The 17,798-nt window shown below is 41.7% G+C and overlaps 1 protein-coding gene across 1 annotated transcript; it reads left to right on the forward strand.

The window, feature by feature from the left end:
• The first annotated feature begins 12,803 nt into the window (after positions 1 to 12,803).
• Positions 12,804 to 17,474, forward strand: LOC137341317 (armadillo repeat-containing protein 10-like). Its single transcript, XM_068004445.1, has 2 exons — positions 12,804 to 13,687; positions 17,378 to 17,474. The coding sequence occupies exons 1-2, from the start codon at positions 12,804 to 12,806 to the stop codon at positions 17,472 to 17,474; spliced, it is 981 nt and encodes a 326-aa protein (XP_067860546.1).
• Positions 17,475 to 17,798: the final 324 nt, after the last annotated feature.

Below are 17,798 nucleotides of genomic sequence, written 5' to 3' on the forward strand. Positions count from 1 at the left end.
TCCCAGAAGTGACCAAGCTGTGGCCTTGAGTGCTGGCAATGGGGTCTTGAACCCCAGGCACTTCCACTTTTTATTTGCTGGGTTCTGCTGTTTGAATATTTTGTGGAACAGGAAGGTTGAGAAAAGGCTATTCTCAGTATTGTTTACGCTTTGCTGGATAATTTTAAATCTGCACACTAGTGTCAGACGCAACAGCAACCTCCAAATCATGAGAACATGGACTTTATACTAAAGCCCAAAGCGATTTGGACACCTCCTGCTTTAAGTATTTTAATATCTTCCATATATCTCTAAGATTCCCTTTAACCTTCTTCTCAGATTGTAGATCTTGAGCTTGTCTAAGTTAACGCTTCAGACATCAAGCCCTTCATCAGAACTGCAAGCTACACAAGTATTTTAGTAGAATTGGAACAAAGAGAGCGAGGGGGGAAAACGCAAGGGGAAATATTGATGGACTAACCTTTAACTGGCTTAAATGAGAAGAGAAATAGGAGAGAGAGAACAGATGATCATTACAATGGAAAACAATGAAGTATTTCAAAAATAAAATAATAGGGCAACCAAGAATGTATAACTAGCTACGGCAATGGGATGTAACCCAAGGAAGAGAAAACAAAATACATTAAAAATAGATCAAGTGTGAAGTCAAAATTGGTCGACAGGCCCTCAAAAGAGACAAGAAAAAAAAACAGGCCAACACCAGTAATGTTCTTTGTTTCTCCATTGCATTTTATTTCTTCAATGCTTCCTTCTATGGTCTGGCGTAAAGATAATCATCTACCTAACTCCTGGTTTGCTTTTAAACAGGTTAAAAGGTCATTCCATTGATATTGACAAGTCTTCCCCCACCTCCCCCCCACCCCACCAAAAAAAAAACCTTCTCCTTTATTAAAATACTTTCATTTTTCCAGGTCTGATAACTTGTTAAATATTAACTTTATGTTCTCTCCACAGATACTGACTGACCTGTGTTTTTCTCCAGTATTTTCTGGGGGGTTTTTTGTTCGCCATTTGCAGTTTTTTGCTTTTTGATTAGAATTTGTCCAATGCTTCCTTCTTGAAAGTGGGATAATTCTTGTTGCTGTCCTCTGCATGCTCTCCAATGCAGGTTTGTAGCTTTTGAAATGTAAACAAATGCAGCTGTGATCTGATAAGTGCATCTTAAATTATTTGTTTTACACTGTTATACTTCTGTATCTCTACTTATATTTTCTTAATTGCTGCTTCACATTGTCTTGATGTGGAGATGCCGGTGATGGACTGGGGTTGACCTGAGGAACATTTACCTGAGGAAGGAGGAAGCCTCCGAAAGCTTGTAGATTTCAAATAAAAATCGTTGGACTATAACTTGGTGTTGTAAAATTGTTCACAGTGTCTTGACTGACCATTGTGCTAATTCTATTTCGCATGTTTTTCTCCCACTATGCAATACTTTACATTTGTCAGCATTGAATTTCATTTGTCATTTTGTTTGTGCAATTCCGTAAGTGATCACCAAGTCATTAACTGAATCCTCTCATTTTGATGTCTGCAAATTTAACAAGTGTGTAATTGCTTCCTGCATCCATGTCTTTTATGATTGGTCCCTCAAGCACTAAATTTGACTCCAGATCTCCTCACTAAGATATATCCACACTCTCTCGCTCGTTCTCATTTTATCATGTGGGTCTTTGACAAAGGCTGTCTAAAAGTCCTAATCAACAATATCATAATGTGGAGATGCCGGTGATGGACTGGGGTTGACAATTGTAAACAATTTTACAACACCAAGTTATAGTCCAACAATTTTATTTTTAATCCCACAAGCTTTCGGGGGCTTTCCCCTTCCTCAGGCGGTGTGGAAATGACATTTTCGAATCCTTCGCATTTTAAGATCACAAAACAATGCCTGGTGATTACTGCCCGTTGCCAAGGCAATCACAGTGAGCAGACAGAAAGGTGTCACCTAAAAAGGCCACCGAATATACAAACCCCCCAAAAAAAGAGAGAGAGAGAGATAAGGAAGACAGTCAATGACCCGTTATATTAAAAACAGATAACATTTGTTCGCTGGTGGGGTTACGTGCAGTGTGACATGAACCCAAGATCCCGGTTGAGGCCGTCCTCATGGGTGCGGAACTTGGCTATCAATTTCTGCTCGACGATTTTGCGTTGTCGTGTGTCTCGAAGGCCGCCTTGGAGTATGCTTACCCGAAGGTCGGTGGCTGAATGTCCATGACTGCTGAAGTGTTCCCCGACAGGGAGAGAACCCTCCTGTTTGGCGATTGTTGCGCAGTGTCCGTTCATCCGTTGTCGCAGCGTCTGCATGGTCTCGCCAATGTACCATGCTCTGGGGCATCCTTTCCTGCAACGTATGAGGTAGACAACGTTGGCCGAGTCCAATGACCATCTCCAACAAGAGAGAGTCTAACCACCTCCCCATGACATTCAACGGCATTACCATCGCCAAATCCCCCACCATCAACATCCTGGGGGGTCACCAATGGCTAGCAACTTAACTGGACCAGTCACATAAATATCGTGACTACAAGAGCAGGTCAGAGGCTGGGTATTCTGTGTCGAGTGACTCACCTCCTGACTCCCCAGAGCCTTTCCACCATCAACAAAGCACAAGTCAGGAGTGTGATGGAATACTCTCCACTTGCCTGGATGTGTGCAGCTCCAACAACACTCAAGAAACTCGACACTATCCAAGACAAAGCAGCCTGCTTGATTGACACCTCGTCCACCACCCTAAACATTCACTCCCTTCACCGGCGCACAGTGGCTGCGGTGTGTACCGTCCACAGGATGCACTGCAGCAACTCTCCAAGGCTTCTTTGACAGCACTTCCCAAACCCACGACCTCTACCACCTAGAAGGACAAGGGCAGCAGGCACATGGGAACAACACCACCTGCACGTTCCCCTCCAAGTCACACACTAAGTTTGACACTAAGAATATCCCAACACTGGACAAACAGGGGACTCTCGGGGGGGAGGAGCTAAATACGATTAAAATCACTCAGGAGATGGTACTCAGTAAAATAATGGGACTCAAGGCGGATAAATCCCCTGGACCTGATGGCTTCCATCCTAGGGTCTTGAGGGAAGTGGCAGTAGGGATTGTGGATGCTTTGGTGATAGTTTTCCAAAATTCCCTGGACTCAGGAGAGGTCCCGGCAGATTGGAAAACTGCTAATGTAACACCGTTATTTAAAAAGGGTAGTAGGCAGAAGGCTGGAAATTATAGGCCAGTTAGCTTAACATCTGTGGTGGGTAAAATTTTGGAGTCTATTATTAAGGAGACAGTAACGGAACATTTAGATAAGCATAATTTAATAGGACAAAGTCAGCATGGCTTTATGAAGGGGAAGTCATGTCTGACAAATTTGCTTGAGTTCTTCGAGGATATAACGTATAGGGTGGATAAAGGGGAACCAGTGGACATAGTGTATTTAGACTTCCAGAAGGCATTCGACAAGGTGCCACATAAAAGATTATTACTGAAGATAAAAAATCACGGGATTGGGGGTAACATTCTGGCATGGGTGGAGGATTGGTTATCGAACAGGAAGCAGAGAGTTGGGATAAATGGTTCATTTTCAGACTGGCAACCAGTAACCAGTGGTGTTCCACAGGGGTCGGTGCTGGGTCCCCAACTCTTTACAATCTATATTAACAATTTGGAGGAGGGGACCGAGTGCAACATATCAAAATTTGCAGATGATACAAAGATGGGAGGGAAAGTAGAGAGTGAGGAGGACATAAAAAACCTGCAAGGGGATATAGACAGGCTGGGTGAGTGGGCGGAGATTTGGCAGATGCAATATAATATTGGAAAATGTGAGGTTATGCACTTTGGCAGGAAAAATCAGAGAGCAAGTTATTTTCTTAATGGCGAGAGACTGGAAAGTACTGCAGTACAAAGGGATCTGGGGGTCCTAGTGCAAGAAAATCAAAAAGTTGGTATGCAGGTGCAGCAGGTGATCAAGAAAGCCAACGGAATGTTGGCTTTTATTGCTAGGGGGATAGAATATAAAAACAAGGAGGTATTGCTGCAGTTATATAAGGTATTGGTGAGACCGCACCTGGAATACTGCATACAGTTTTGGTCTCCATACTTAAGAAAAGACATACTTGCTCTCGAGGCAGTACAAAGAAGGTTCACTCGGTTAATCCCGGGGATGAGGGGGCGGACATATGAGGAGAGGTTGAGTAGATTGGGACTCTACTCATTGGAGTTCAGAAGAATGAGAGGCGATCTTATTGAAACATATAAGATTGTGAAGGGTCTTGATCGGGTGGATGCAGTAAGGATGTTCCCAAAGATGGGTGAAACTAGAACTAGGGGGCATAATCTTAGAATAAGGGGCTGCTCTTTCAAAACTGAGATGAGGAGAAACTTCTTCACTAAGAGGGTGGTAGGTCTGTGGAATTTGCTGCCCCAGGAAGCTGTGGAAGCTACATCATTAGATACATTTAAAACAGAAATAGACAGTTTCCTAGAAGTAAAGGGAATTAGGGGTTATGGGGAGCGGGCAGGAAATTGGACATGAAGCTGAGTTCGGATCGGTCAATGCCCTGTGGGTGGCGGAGAGGGCCCAGGGGCTGTGTGGCCGGGTCCTGCTCCGACTTCTTGTGTTCTTTAGATTTGTGGTTGGGATCAGATCAGCCATGATCTTATTGAATGGCGGAGCAGGCTCGAGGGGCCGATTGGCCTACTCCTGCTCCAATTTCTTATGTTCTTATGTTCTTATCCCGACTTGGAAATATATCGCAGTTCCTTCATCGTCGCTGGGTCAAAATTCTGGAACTCCCTACCTAATAACACTGTGGGAGAACCATCACCACATGGACTGCAACCACCACCTTCTCAAGGGCAGTTAGGGATGGGCAATAAATGCTGACCTTGCCAGCGACGCCCACATCCCATGAACGAATAATAAAAAAAATATTTGAGGTTGGTTACCAAATTACTTTTGTTGCTCAGTTTCGATTGGGAGCAGAATCCAAATATTGTGCAGGTACACTGAGAAATGTAATACCTTTTAGACATCACTGAAGTTGTCAAACACTTCAAGATATACTGTGTGAAACATTAGAACTACTTACTATTAGCAAGCAGTATACTATGATTAACCACTTGCAATCTGCTGCTATTCAAATAATTCTCCTGCTCAATTAAGGTTAGAGGGAGTTATCCCTGGGGTGAATTTAAACACTTCCTTGTGCTTGATATTGTACTGTACTTCTCGATCAGTCTGCAGTCTTTGACATGGTTAATTGCATGATCCTCCTCGAACGCCTCACTGCCGTCGTCGAGCTGGGTGGGTCTGCGCTCACCTGGTTCCATTCTTATCTATCCGGTCGTAGCCAGAGAATCACCTGCACTGATATCTCTTCCCACTCCCGTATTGTTACCTCTGGAGTCCCCCTTGGCCTCCTCCTATTTCTCATCAACATGCTGTCCCTCGGCGAAATCATCTGAAAACACATCAGGCCCCATATGTATGCTGATAACACCCAGGTCTACCTCACCACCACCTCTCACGACCCATCCACTGTTTCTCTTATCACACTGCTTGTCTGACATTCAGTATTGGATCAGCAAAAATCTCCTCCAACTAAATCTGGGAAGACCGAAGCCTTTGTCTTTGGTCTCCACCGCAAACTCCGTTCCCAAGCCATCGACTCCATCCCTCTCCCTGGCCATTTTCTGAGGCTGAACCAGACTGTTTGCCACGTTGGTGTCCTATGTGACCCGGAGATGAGCATTCAACCACATAGCTGCTCCATCACCAAGACCGCCTACTTCCACTTCTGTAACATCGCCCGTCTGTGCTCCTGCCTCAGCTCATTGGCTGCTGAAACCCTCATCCGTGCCTTTGTTACCTCTAGTCTTGACTATTCCAATGCTCTCCTGTCTCGCCTCCCATCTTCCACCCTCAATAAACTTGAGCTCATCCCAAACTCTGCTGCCCGTATCCTAACTTGCACCAAGTTCCATTCACCCATCACCCCTGTGCTCGCTGACCTACATTGGCTCCTGGTCCAGAAATGCCTCGATTTTAAAATCCTCATCTTTGTTTTCAAATCCCTCCATGGCCTCGCCCCTCTCTATCTTTGTAACCTCCCCCGGCCCTATAACCCTCCTAGATCTCTGCGCTCCTCCAATTCTTGCCTCTTGTGCAGCCCCGATTTTAACCTTGCCACCATTGACGACTATGCCTTCAGCTGCCTACGCCCTAAGTGCGCGCGCTCTCTCTCTCTCCCTCCCTCCCCTCCCCCTCTTAAGACACTCCTTAAAGCCTCCCTCTTTCACCAAGCTTTTGGTCACTTCTTCTACTATCTCCTTATGTGGCTTGGTGTTCAATTTTATTTGATAACGCTCTGTGAAGTGCCTTGGGCCATTTTACTACTTTAAATGTGCTAGAGAAATGCATGTAGTTGTTGTTGCTGCACTGGATGAGACCTGGAAGCAGGTTGTTATTTTCCCTGGGCAAGGGAAGGACAGAATAGGAGGCAAAAAATTGCATCGAATACAAGTCCAGGATTGTCCTGGAGTCTCCAGGAATTAAAGATTAATCTCTAGGATACTGCTATGCGCATCCCAGGAGAAAAGTCATCGGGATATTTAAAAAAAAGTGTATAAATTTTTCGTTTTCTTTGAACATTTATTAGTTATAAAAATCGTGGAGATTGGCCAAAAAGGCTGATTGACTGACAGTCAAGCATCATCCAGTTGGGTAATTAAGAGCCTGTTCGCTTTCCAATTAGTGTTGAAAGGCGGTGCGCTGCGAGGGTGGATGTGTCAGGCAATCAATGGTGGGAGGGTGGAGGGGGGTGGTCATGTGATGAAACCTCCAGGAATATATCCAACCAGAGTTGGCAACCCTAAGCACAAGATAACATCCTGTGAGAGTGGCTGATGCTGAAGAGTGTTCAGTTGACCTAATTCAGTTCTGCGACTGTCAACTTATCATTTTAGGTCTCAAGTGGCTGAAATGGCCTTTAGAACTGTTCTTCAGCCACATGCCATTTTTAAATCCTCAACGAAAAGGAAAGCTTTGTTTCAGCAAAAAATGATATGGAAATGTTAAAATACATTATATTGAAAAAAGTGGTTAAAATAAGAAGAATGGGCGAAGGGAGATAGCAAGCTGAGTAAAATGTTTTAAATTCTTGTTTTTGTTTAAGGTAGTTTTATTATTTGATTGTTGCGAAGAATTTTAGTTATATTTGGAAAATATTACATCAATCATGCTAGGTTGTGAGCTGAAAGTTTTCATTATTACCTGGCCCAGGAGACAGGAAATTCTCAGAGCTGTTGGTAGCCCAAGGGTGAATAGGAGCACAGGGCCAGTAGGTCTATATTTGACTTACAGCATCGGCCATTGGATTAACATGAATATAATGTTAAAAAGTCACTCTTGGGTACAAATGAGATCCAGATTTTGCAACATGAATTGAACTGAACCGTAAATACCAACATGGCACATAATCTCCCTATAAAACTAGCCTGATGAAAATAGAAAAACTTTGTAACTTTGTGTTTTCTCAAAGATTTTCCTTCACCATTTCTCTCTCCTAAAAGGCTGTCTTACGTCTGTACCTATCAAGTCTCTATCATTTTTTAAGATTATGCTGTAGGAAGATCTCAATCTTTAGGCCTTTAATTTCTATTAGCTTACATTTTAAAGTTGTTTTTGCCCATTCTAACCCAATCATCTTGCTGGATGGCAAGGAAATGGCCACCTGAAAGGACTCTACCTGGGCCACTCAGGCAGAAAAATGAACTTGCATTTATGTAATGTCCCAAGTGTTTTGTATACAATGAATTATTGAAGTGCAGTTATTGTAGGTTTCAGCAAGGTCCCATAAACAGCCATCCTGACCAGTTGATCTATTTTTGGTGGGTTTGGTTGAATATTGCCCAGGACACCGTAGAACCCCCTACTCCTCTTCAACTAGTCTCAATGGGATCTTTAACATCCACTTGAACCAGCAGTGTCTGATAAGTTGTTCAACTGTGGGTGCCATTACAGCCTGCTGTCACCTCCCTTTTCCTGAAGTATTTCCAAATCTATATTAAAATCACAACAGGTACACAGAAAGGTGGACACACACCTGGCCTCCTCTTGACACCTCTCCCTCCCACCAGGATCAGAGGATTAGAATGTTGGCAATCCTGGGTGCAAATTCATCACACCGGTCTGACTGGGACTGAGGTTGCCTGTATTAATGGAAACAGGAATGCAACACAGGTTACTCAGTGTATTTTTTGTTAACCAGGATTAAGTGAACACATACTAATCTTTGCATTCGTCTTTCATTGTTCTATTCATACAAATTGGATAGATTTGTCCAGAGTGCCAGTTGGCTGTAATTGTACCGAGAGCCCATCGAGAAATGCTCCACTAATAATTAGAACAAAATCATGTTGCTCATACCCAACTAGACATGGTCTCACCTGTGAAACCCTTTTGGCCAAGTTTTCTAACTATTGATTGCTAGGATTAAACATATGAATGACGTAACATGAACTGCCCTATACACTTAAATGAGTCAATATTTTAAAAAAATTATTTGGCATAAGAAGCCTTTATTATTTATTTAAATGCAATTAAAAGTAATAAATGTAAGGAGTCGTACAACACCAGGTTATAGTCCAACAGCTTTATTTGAAATCACAAGCTTTCGGAGCTTTCCTCCTTCGTCAGGTCACTCACCTGACGAAGGAGGAAAGCTCCGAAAGCTTGTGATTTTCAAATAAAGCTGTTGGACTATAACCTGGTGTTGTATGACTCCTTACATTTGTCCACCCCAGTCCATCACCGGCATCTCCACATCACAATTAAAAATAACACTGCTCTCCCTTTATATGTGTCACTATTGGTGTGCAACTAAAAACAGCAATTTTTTACTAATAGTCCATCTTTTGCTCGAAATAAAAATTATACATGTCAGAACTTGAAACAGCTTTTGTGGGATTTCTGCAGCTGCTGCAAGTTTAGAACATGCTTTCTGATGCCAAGAGAGATTTTATATAATTACTGGCCTCATGCTGCAAGGGTGCAGTTTAATCTTTTGGCCACTGGTTGGTAGTATAAGGCAGTAAATGTTAACTCCTTGAATGAAGTAGGAACATCATACAGTGCATAAATCCATTACCAGGCAATTTCCACCAAGTCTTTGAGTCTCAAAATATACATAAAGGCAGGCTTTAAAGTTAATTATCAGAATTTTAGCACAGGAGGAGGCCTTTGAGCTTTAAGTGACTTAGTGGTAGTACGCTCACCTCAGAGTTAGAGAAGGTCATGGGTTCAAGCCCCACTCCAGAGACTTGAGCACATCGGCTGACACTGTTCAAGGTGCTGGCTTTCAGATGAGACATTAAAGTGAAGCCCTGGCTGCCCACCACCCCCCCTCAGGTGGAGGTAAAAGATCCCATGGCATTATTTGAAGAAGAGCAGGAGAGTTCTCCTCGTGTCCTGGTCAATATCGATCTTATGAATGGTGGAGCGGGCTCGAGGGAGCCCTATGGCCGACTCCTCCTATTCCTTATGTTCAACCAACATCACTAAAATAGATTACCTTGTCATTTATCTCATTGTTGATTGTGGGACCTTGCTGGATATAAATTGCCTGCTCGGTTTCCCTGTATTACACTAGTGACTACATTTCAAAAGTACTTAATTAGCTATGAAGTGCTTTAGGATGTTGTGAAAGGTGCTATATAAATGCAAGTCCTTTCTCTTTCTCTTTCTTGTCTTTGCTGAAATTAGGCCCCTCTTGAACTGATTTTACACAATCCCATTTTCCTGCTTTCTCTTCAAATCTAATCTCACTTTCCTGATTTTCTTCATACCCTTTTATATTCTTTTTAAGTAATTATCCAGGAACTTTTTTTGAATGTTGTAATCGATTCTAGTATTGATCATCACTTGTGGCAAACCACTTGTGCGCAACTATTCTTGGGGTCTTGCTGTTTAGCTTAGATCCTAACTGCTCAAACTCCCTTAGCAGGATCTCTCCTGTATTCTTTCACATGTCGTTGGTTCTCCACCTGAATTACGACTTCTGGCTGATCATTCTCCATCTCCATTCCCTTACGTCCCTTACCCTCGCACCCAGGAGGCAATACATATTCAGGACTGCAGGTCACACCTGCAAAAAAGGCTTCTGATCCCCTATGTCTGGAGTACTTGGCTGGAGCTTAACTTATTGAGTTGGGTTTTGCTGATCTGAGCAGAATCTTTGCTGACATAGAAAGGAGAATTGGGTGGTCAGGAGTTGAGTGGAAAAGGAATCAAGGGAACAGGAAGAAGTGTGGTCTCATGGATGAGATGAGCTTGGAGAGGGCAGGGGTAAATTGGGGGAGGAGCAATAGACAGACAGCAATTGAGAGCCAGGATGTGTCAAGAGCCTGGGAACATAAAGGACTCATTGGAGGCAGGGATAGGCTTGATCTCAGTGATGAATAAATCTATGAACTCATTACACTTAGTGGAGGAGCTGGTTTAAGGAGGCAGCTGGCCAAAGAAAAAAAGGAACCTGGGGCTATCCTTGCCCTTCAGGATGATCTTGGAATAATGGGTGGTCTGGGCTGAGGAAGGCTTGATATGATCATGCCAGATCTGACAATGGATGGCTAGGCCAGTTGTGTGTGCTTGGGTTTACACCCTTCACACTTGAGAAAGAAATGGCAGGTGCAGCAAACAGTAATCACTTTGCAGCAAAGAAGGGTTTCAGGGATAGTCATAAGAGCACAGTTCATTAAGTCTACCACAGTGGAGAGGTTATGGTGACATGGTAGAGGATTTAGGACAATGAGAGTGAGATTGTAAGGGTCCTGGGGACAGCTTTATCAAGGGATGAATGGTGAAAGCAGTGTAATTGTACCAGGGTACAGGGATGTGGGTGTTAGTAGAGATGAGGAAATGGTTAGAGATAACCTTGTCTAACACTGAGACCATGGGGAGGAAGTTGACAAAAGACTTGGCAGAGGAGTGTGGTAAAAGAAAAGAATTTTAAATAAAAAGGGTAAAGTACTTAAAGGGGCAGTAAGGGCAAAGGCCAAAATGCGATTTGGAGATAATGGTCACGCCACCATGGCAATGGTTTGGGCAGGGGCTGTAGCCTAGCAGGGAAGCTTTAGCCTAGCAGGGAAGCTACTGTGAGAGGAAATGAGTTGCTGCCCATGTGCCATATTTCTGTCAGTGTCAAGGTGAGATTTTACAAAGGCAAATAAGTGAGTGTTCGTGAGGCAAATATAGAGGGGGTCTGAGATTGCCCCAAGGGAGGGAAGGTGGTGATGCATGTGGTACGAACAATGGTGGAGACTGAAGAGGTTGACCCAAGGAGTATTCAAGATGGTCAACGAAAGTGGAGGATGGGGTAATTGGGGGCCATTGCTTACAGGAGACTAGGTTTGGTTGTCAAGTAGTGATGGGTTAGGATCAGAGCAGGCAGTAGACAGAGGCGATGAAAGGTGCCATGACCAGGTGAGGGTAAATGGAGACAGAAGAGCAGGCCTGAGAAGGGAGATATTAGTGGGCTCGGTTCTGGAGTTACTGTCAAAATACACACAAGTACACTCAGAAAAGGGACAAGACAGTCAGTTTTTTACTAATATTAAAAATGTTACCAGGATTTGAACATTAGTTAAACTCTACAGCCAGCCGTATAACTCAGTGCTCTGAACTTGCACTGCTGTCAAAGTAGTTCCTGTTTTCCAAATGGTACCTACAATGTAACAACATCAGAATGACTAGTGCAAGTAGAAGGGATTGCTCTTGCAAGGCACCGGGGAAGAATACAATGGTTCTGTATGGAGAATTCATTTACGATTTCACTGATAATATTCCCTTGTTGTTGATGCAGAATACTCTGCATCTGTCCACAGGATCCGTGACTCTTTTGTGAAACATCCTTTTGATGATGTCAAATCCATTTCAAGGGGAATGAATCCCAAATTCTTTGAGGGGCAAACCAAAGGCCATAGCTTCCATTTTGGTACAATTGTGTTTGTATCCACACCTGAGGCAAATGAGATGAGTGACCAGTTAATTTGTTTCTGGGAATGTTGCCTGAGGGAGAAATGTTGGTCATAACACCGAGAGAACTCTTCAAATAATGCCATCAGATTTTTTTTTAAACATTCTCCCTGTTGAGAAAAGACTTTGTTTTAATGTCTCAACCAAAAGACTGCACCTCCAATGCGCATTACTCTCTCAGTATTGTATTAGATTATGTCTGCAAGTGTGGGGTAGAGCTTGAAACCACAACCTTCTGAATGTAGGTTTTAACACAAGGAGGTTGAAAATGCAAAGAACACATAGTCACATGAAGACTGTGCAATCACTCCTTCTTTGTACCCTGAATGGATAACACACAAGTATAAATTACTAACAAACATGGTTCACAGTTAACTAATGATAAGCTGCCAGGCAGGGTGACAGAGACACAGACTCAGCTGGAGAACGAGAATATTAGGGGGATGAGCTGCAGTGGGCCAAAAGACCATTTCTTATATTTGACTTTGCTCATGTTCTCAGCTTCTGTTATTATAAGTATCATCAATGTTTATAGAAGGCTGCTGTGACTACATATATATTATACTATGACATCACCAAACATGTAACCATTCAAATTCAGTGTGCTATGGATACCAGAATCTACAAGATGCCAATTGGAATCTTTTGTTATGAAGTAATTGCTGTCAGTTAAAAAGAACCATTTGTTTCAACTATTCAATGTTTAGTGTCAAATATACTGAGCTTAGTGAATTGAACACACAATAGAAGCAACTTACAAATGAAAATGGAAGCCAACTTAGGCACCTGTAGGAGGAACATGATGGGGCTATTGTCTGGAATGGGAGCTGCTTATTTACTGTACAAACCAATCGACATAAACACAAACGCTGATGACCAGGACAGAAGAACGTCCAGTAATGAACATAGCTCATGCGTTGAAGCAGGGACTGGTAACTCACATATGATTCAGGCCGATGCAACAGGATTTACCATCACCAGTAGTTGCAATGACATGGATGCACAACACTTGCGTGGACTTTTGGCTGTTCTTAAGCAAAATCCCAATCCTACCTTGAAAGCCCTCATTGGAACAAGTATTTGTAGGTTGGCTGCATTTTCTGCTAATCATGAATTAATTCGTTCACAAGGTGGGATCAGCATTATTGTGGAATCATTGAATGATCCTCTGACTGAGATAAAAGTAGATGCTTTAAATGCTCTTAACTTTCTTTCTAACAATGTCACAAATCGAGAAATAATCCAGGAATATGTTCATCAAGTCCGTGAGTTGGTCAGCGCAGCCATTTTAGACTCTGAGTTACAGTTAGCTGCTTTAAGGCTGCTCTGTAACTTACTGCACTACCATCAAAACCAGCTGAAGATGAAAAGGTCCATCCCAGAATTTTTTGAACTGTTGCAGAAAGGGTCAGCCCAAACTAAGGCCCAAGTATTAAAAATTTTCATCAATTTGTCAACAAACTTAGAGCTCACATTTGATATTCTGAACACTCGAGTTCCACCATCCTTCCTTTCATTGTTTAATACCTGCATACCACCAGATATTCTAAAGGGTCATCTGACATTTGTGGATAATTTAAATGAAATCAGGAGAAGTCCCCATTATGAATCTGCTCAGCATGAATACAATGAGGAGTCCCTCTTTGCACTGTTAGTTGGAAGCTCACAATTTTCAAATAAACTCTTTTCTTTAATGACACACCCAGACAATGGGGTGTTCTTACTGACTACTAAGATCCTAACAAAATTACGATGAATTATTTGCAAACTATAGTTAATAAATTACAACCTCTTTATGATTTCAAGAGCTGTTTAAGCCGCAGTAACTGGTTCAAAGGTTTTTATGTAAGTATGCAGTATTTTAATTCTATGGACATTATTCCTTACACTAATAATTCTTACAGTGGAAATGTAAGATCATGAAGTGTATGCACTTTCACAGGGGGGAAAGACCCTGCATTATGTGACTGATATAAATAGTTTAAAATTCTTTTACCTTCTGGAGCATGTCACAGGAAACAAGCTGTTAAATAGTAACTTGTTAGTTTAATTCCCCAACAACTTGAAAATTATTAGCATCTGCACTAACAATTACACAAGTAGACAATGCCACAAATAAAGGTGATTGGTATCTGCTTCACAACACAGTCTTCTCATTCTTTTAACCACTCAACAGTTCAATCTATATAATTAATTGTAAAACTGAACTCAGCATGAACAAAGATCATTTACCACTGCAGACCACTTCACTTTATTAAATAACAGCACTGTTGATGTACTATTCTTTTTAAATTATTGAATAGAGATCATACTTCACTTACTTTAGGATATGGACTGGAAGAGAATTACTGTCCCAGGGTTTCTCCAGTTTTTTACTGAAGTTAAGTAATGTGCCTTACCACATAAAAATCCCATCCACAAACCTCTTTTATTCTTTTCAATCCAAGCACTCTCAAGTGTAAGGCACACCCTAACTATTCCAATTGAAAATTGCCAAAACACTTCACATCAGTTAAAAAGGGTAGGAGTGAAGAATGTGGAGAATAAAATACAACAGAATGGGGAAGACCATGCTAAAATTAGATTACCATATTCATCCTTCCTTCATAATCATTCAGATGATACTTTCACATAATGCGTGAGGCCCAATGCAGCAAGATCATCTTTGAAAGACAGTTCAGACAATCATGTTTAGTAAAGGAGTAAGAGTTGCTCCATCCAGATGAGAGAGAGGGCCTGAGTAGGACTGGAACAAAGAATGTTCCACGTACCCGACAAAAAGGCAGGCATAGCTAGGAACCAAACGGGTTCCCAGAGTGACACCTTTTATTTGGAGGAAGTGAGTGGAGTCAAAGGAGAAGTTGTTCAATGTAAGAACAAGTTCAGCCAGACAGAGAAGGGTGGTGGTGGATGGGGAGTGGTTGGGCCTCTGTTCAAGAAAGAAGCGGAGGGCCTGCAGGCCATCCTGGTGGGGGATGGACGTCCATAGTGAAAAGGAGATGGTTACGGCCGGCGAACTGAAAACTGTTAAAGTGGCGGAAGGCGTCAGAAGAGTCGCAAATGGAGGTCGAAAGAGGCTGGATAAGGGGAGAAAAAATAGAGTCGAGATAGGAAGGAATAAGTTCCGTGGGGCAAGAAACGATGGGTCTACCGGGCAAACCTTGGGGTAGACCAATTAGGACTGAGATGAGGAGAAATTTCTTCACTCAGAGGGTGGTGAATCTTTAGAATTGTCTACCCCAGAGGGCTGTGGAGGCTCAGTCATTGAGTACATTCAAAACAGAGATCGATAGATTTCTAGATATTAACGGCATCAAGGGATATGGGGACGGTGCAGGAAAATGGTGTTGAGGTAGAAGATCAGCCATGATCTTGTTGAATGGCGGAGCAGGCTCGAGGGGCTGGATGGTCTACTCCTGCTCCTATTTCTTATATTCTTATCTAACCATTTTACAACTAGAGCAACTCCTTCCACTTTACCAGGTAGTTGCTGTTATATAAGGATATATGTTCCACAGATCGAGTTACTTGATGATGGTATTATCCAAAATTTTATTGCCAAATTAAACTATCCCTACTTGAGGAAATCTTCAATTCTATTCATGCGACAGGCCAAAGCTCTAAATATAGTAACCCAGTGATATCTGCATTCAATTTTTGATATGAGGTGCTGAGCATCAACATCTCAAAATGCAATTTAGAGATAAATGTTAAAATTTAAAAAGCTCATCATTCAGATGAGAACAAAGATCAGCCTGATCCACAAACCAAATAATAAAGTTAAGCAAATATACTGGCTGGTGCACCATAATTAGGGACAAGCTTGCAATTGTTTCAAAGTCAATACATTTTCCATTGAGTTGCCGTTTAGTTCCCAAATATGGTAGTGAGGGGAGGTCACCAATGTATTTATCACTATCTCAGCCACCCATTCATATTGCCTTTTCTTTAGAACTATTAATTACAGCCAACTTGGGAGCAGATATTTTGCATAGACCGCTCCACCAATGTTCTGCTGTAGTGACCTCATGAATGGGGACGAATCAACAACATGCTTTACTGGTGGCTAACTGTGCATAATTCTTCTCAAGTACGTTTGGTATGTTCATCTTATATCTATGTTATTAACCTTAAGTTAATCTTTATGATTTTGTAGTAATCTACTATTCAGCTATCAGCCCAAGCTAGTCCTTATAGATGATCCCAAAACTGATATTACTGATATTCTGTAGTCAAAATGACTGATGATCTGTTCCGAACAAGACGTTTACCCTTTGTATAAATAAAAATGTAAAAAAAACTGCAAATGCTGGAAATCTGAAGTAAAAATAGAAAATACTGGAAGTACACAGCAAATCCATCAAGTCTACACTTAAAAATGTTGGTCTGTCTCTTCTCATTACAGATGTTGATGGGCCTACTGAGTAGTTCCAGCATTTCTAGATTTTATTTCTTTAGCTTTCCTAACCTAACACAGCCCACTCTTTGTTTGCAAAGATTAATGGAATGAGTACCTCTAAAAGACAGCTAGCTCCTTGGTAAGCCTGCTCCAAAACACTGCTCCTTTGAACTAAGCTTTTGAACTTTCTCTTCCCTAAATTGGACAAAATCTCGTGGCTTGATAAAGTGTTGACTCTAGTCCTGATTAAATACACCGAAAAGGAGTTTTTTTTAAGAAAAGAGCCGTAGCCTGTTCAATCTTTCCCAATAGGTATAACCTCTCAGTTCTGGCATCATCCTAGTAAATATTTTTTGTACCTTCTCCAGTGCCTCTATATCCTTTTTATAATAGAGTCCAGAACTGTTCACAGTACTCCAAGTGTGGTCTAACCAAAGTTCTAACAAGTTTAACATAACTTCCCCTGTTTTTCAATTCTATCCCTCTAGAAATGAACCCCAGTGCTATGTTCACTTTATTTATGGCCTTATTAACCTGCATTGCTACTTTTAGTGATTTGTGTATCTGTACCTCCAGATCCCTCTGCTCCTCTACCCCATTTAGATTCTTATTTTCCAAGGAGTATGTGGCCTCCTTATTCTTCCTACCAAAATGTACCACCTCACACTTATCTATATTGAAATTTATTGCCAATTACACACCCAATCTGCAAGTTTATTATTGTCTTCCTGTATTTTGTCACAGTCCTCCTCAGTGTTAACCATACCCCTAATTTAATGTCGCTGCAAATTTTGAAACTGTACATCCGATTCCAGAGTCCAAATTGTTTATGTAAATGGTGATCAACAGTGGTCCCAGCACAGATCCTTGTGGAACACCACTTCCTACCTTTTGCCATTCTGAGTTCTGATCTTTAACTTATACTGTTTTCTGTTTTGCAGCCAGCTTGCTATCCATTCTGTTACTTGTTCCCCAATTCCAGATGCTCTGACCTTAGTCATGAGTCTACTATGTGGTACCTTATTGAACGCCTTTTGAAAATCCAAATATATTACATCTACTGCATTATCCTTGTCTACCCTTTTTGTTATTTCTTGAAATCCATGCTGACTATTCTTTATTATATTTTCATTCTCTGGATGTTTTCTATTACGTCTTTGAGTAGGGATTCCATTATCTTTCCTACCACTGACGTTAAGCTAATTTGTCTTTAATTTCTTGGACTCGTTCTATCTCCTTTTTAAATATAGAAATCGCATTGGCTGTCTGCCAGTCATCTGACACTATTCACTTTTCTAATGAATTTATTTATACATATCTGCTATCTCTTCCCCAACTTCTTTTAATATGCACAGTTGCAAT

Source organism: Heptranchias perlo, chromosome 23 (assembly GCF_035084215.1).
Source record: "Heptranchias perlo isolate sHepPer1 chromosome 23, sHepPer1.hap1, whole genome shotgun sequence".
Taxonomy (NCBI): domain Eukaryota; kingdom Metazoa; phylum Chordata; class Chondrichthyes; order Hexanchiformes; family Hexanchidae; genus Heptranchias; species Heptranchias perlo.

Excerpts from the sequence above, each read along its gene's own strand:
- LOC137341317 (XM_068004445.1), top strand. The coding sequence starts at position 12,804 with ATGGAAGCCAACTTAGGCACCTGTAGGAGGAACATGATGGGGCTATTG. Across the intron at positions 13,688-17,377 it reads GAGGAGTCCCTCTTTGCACT|CCAGCTTGCTATCCATTCTG; the intron begins GTTAGTTGGAAG and ends TCTGTTTTGCAG.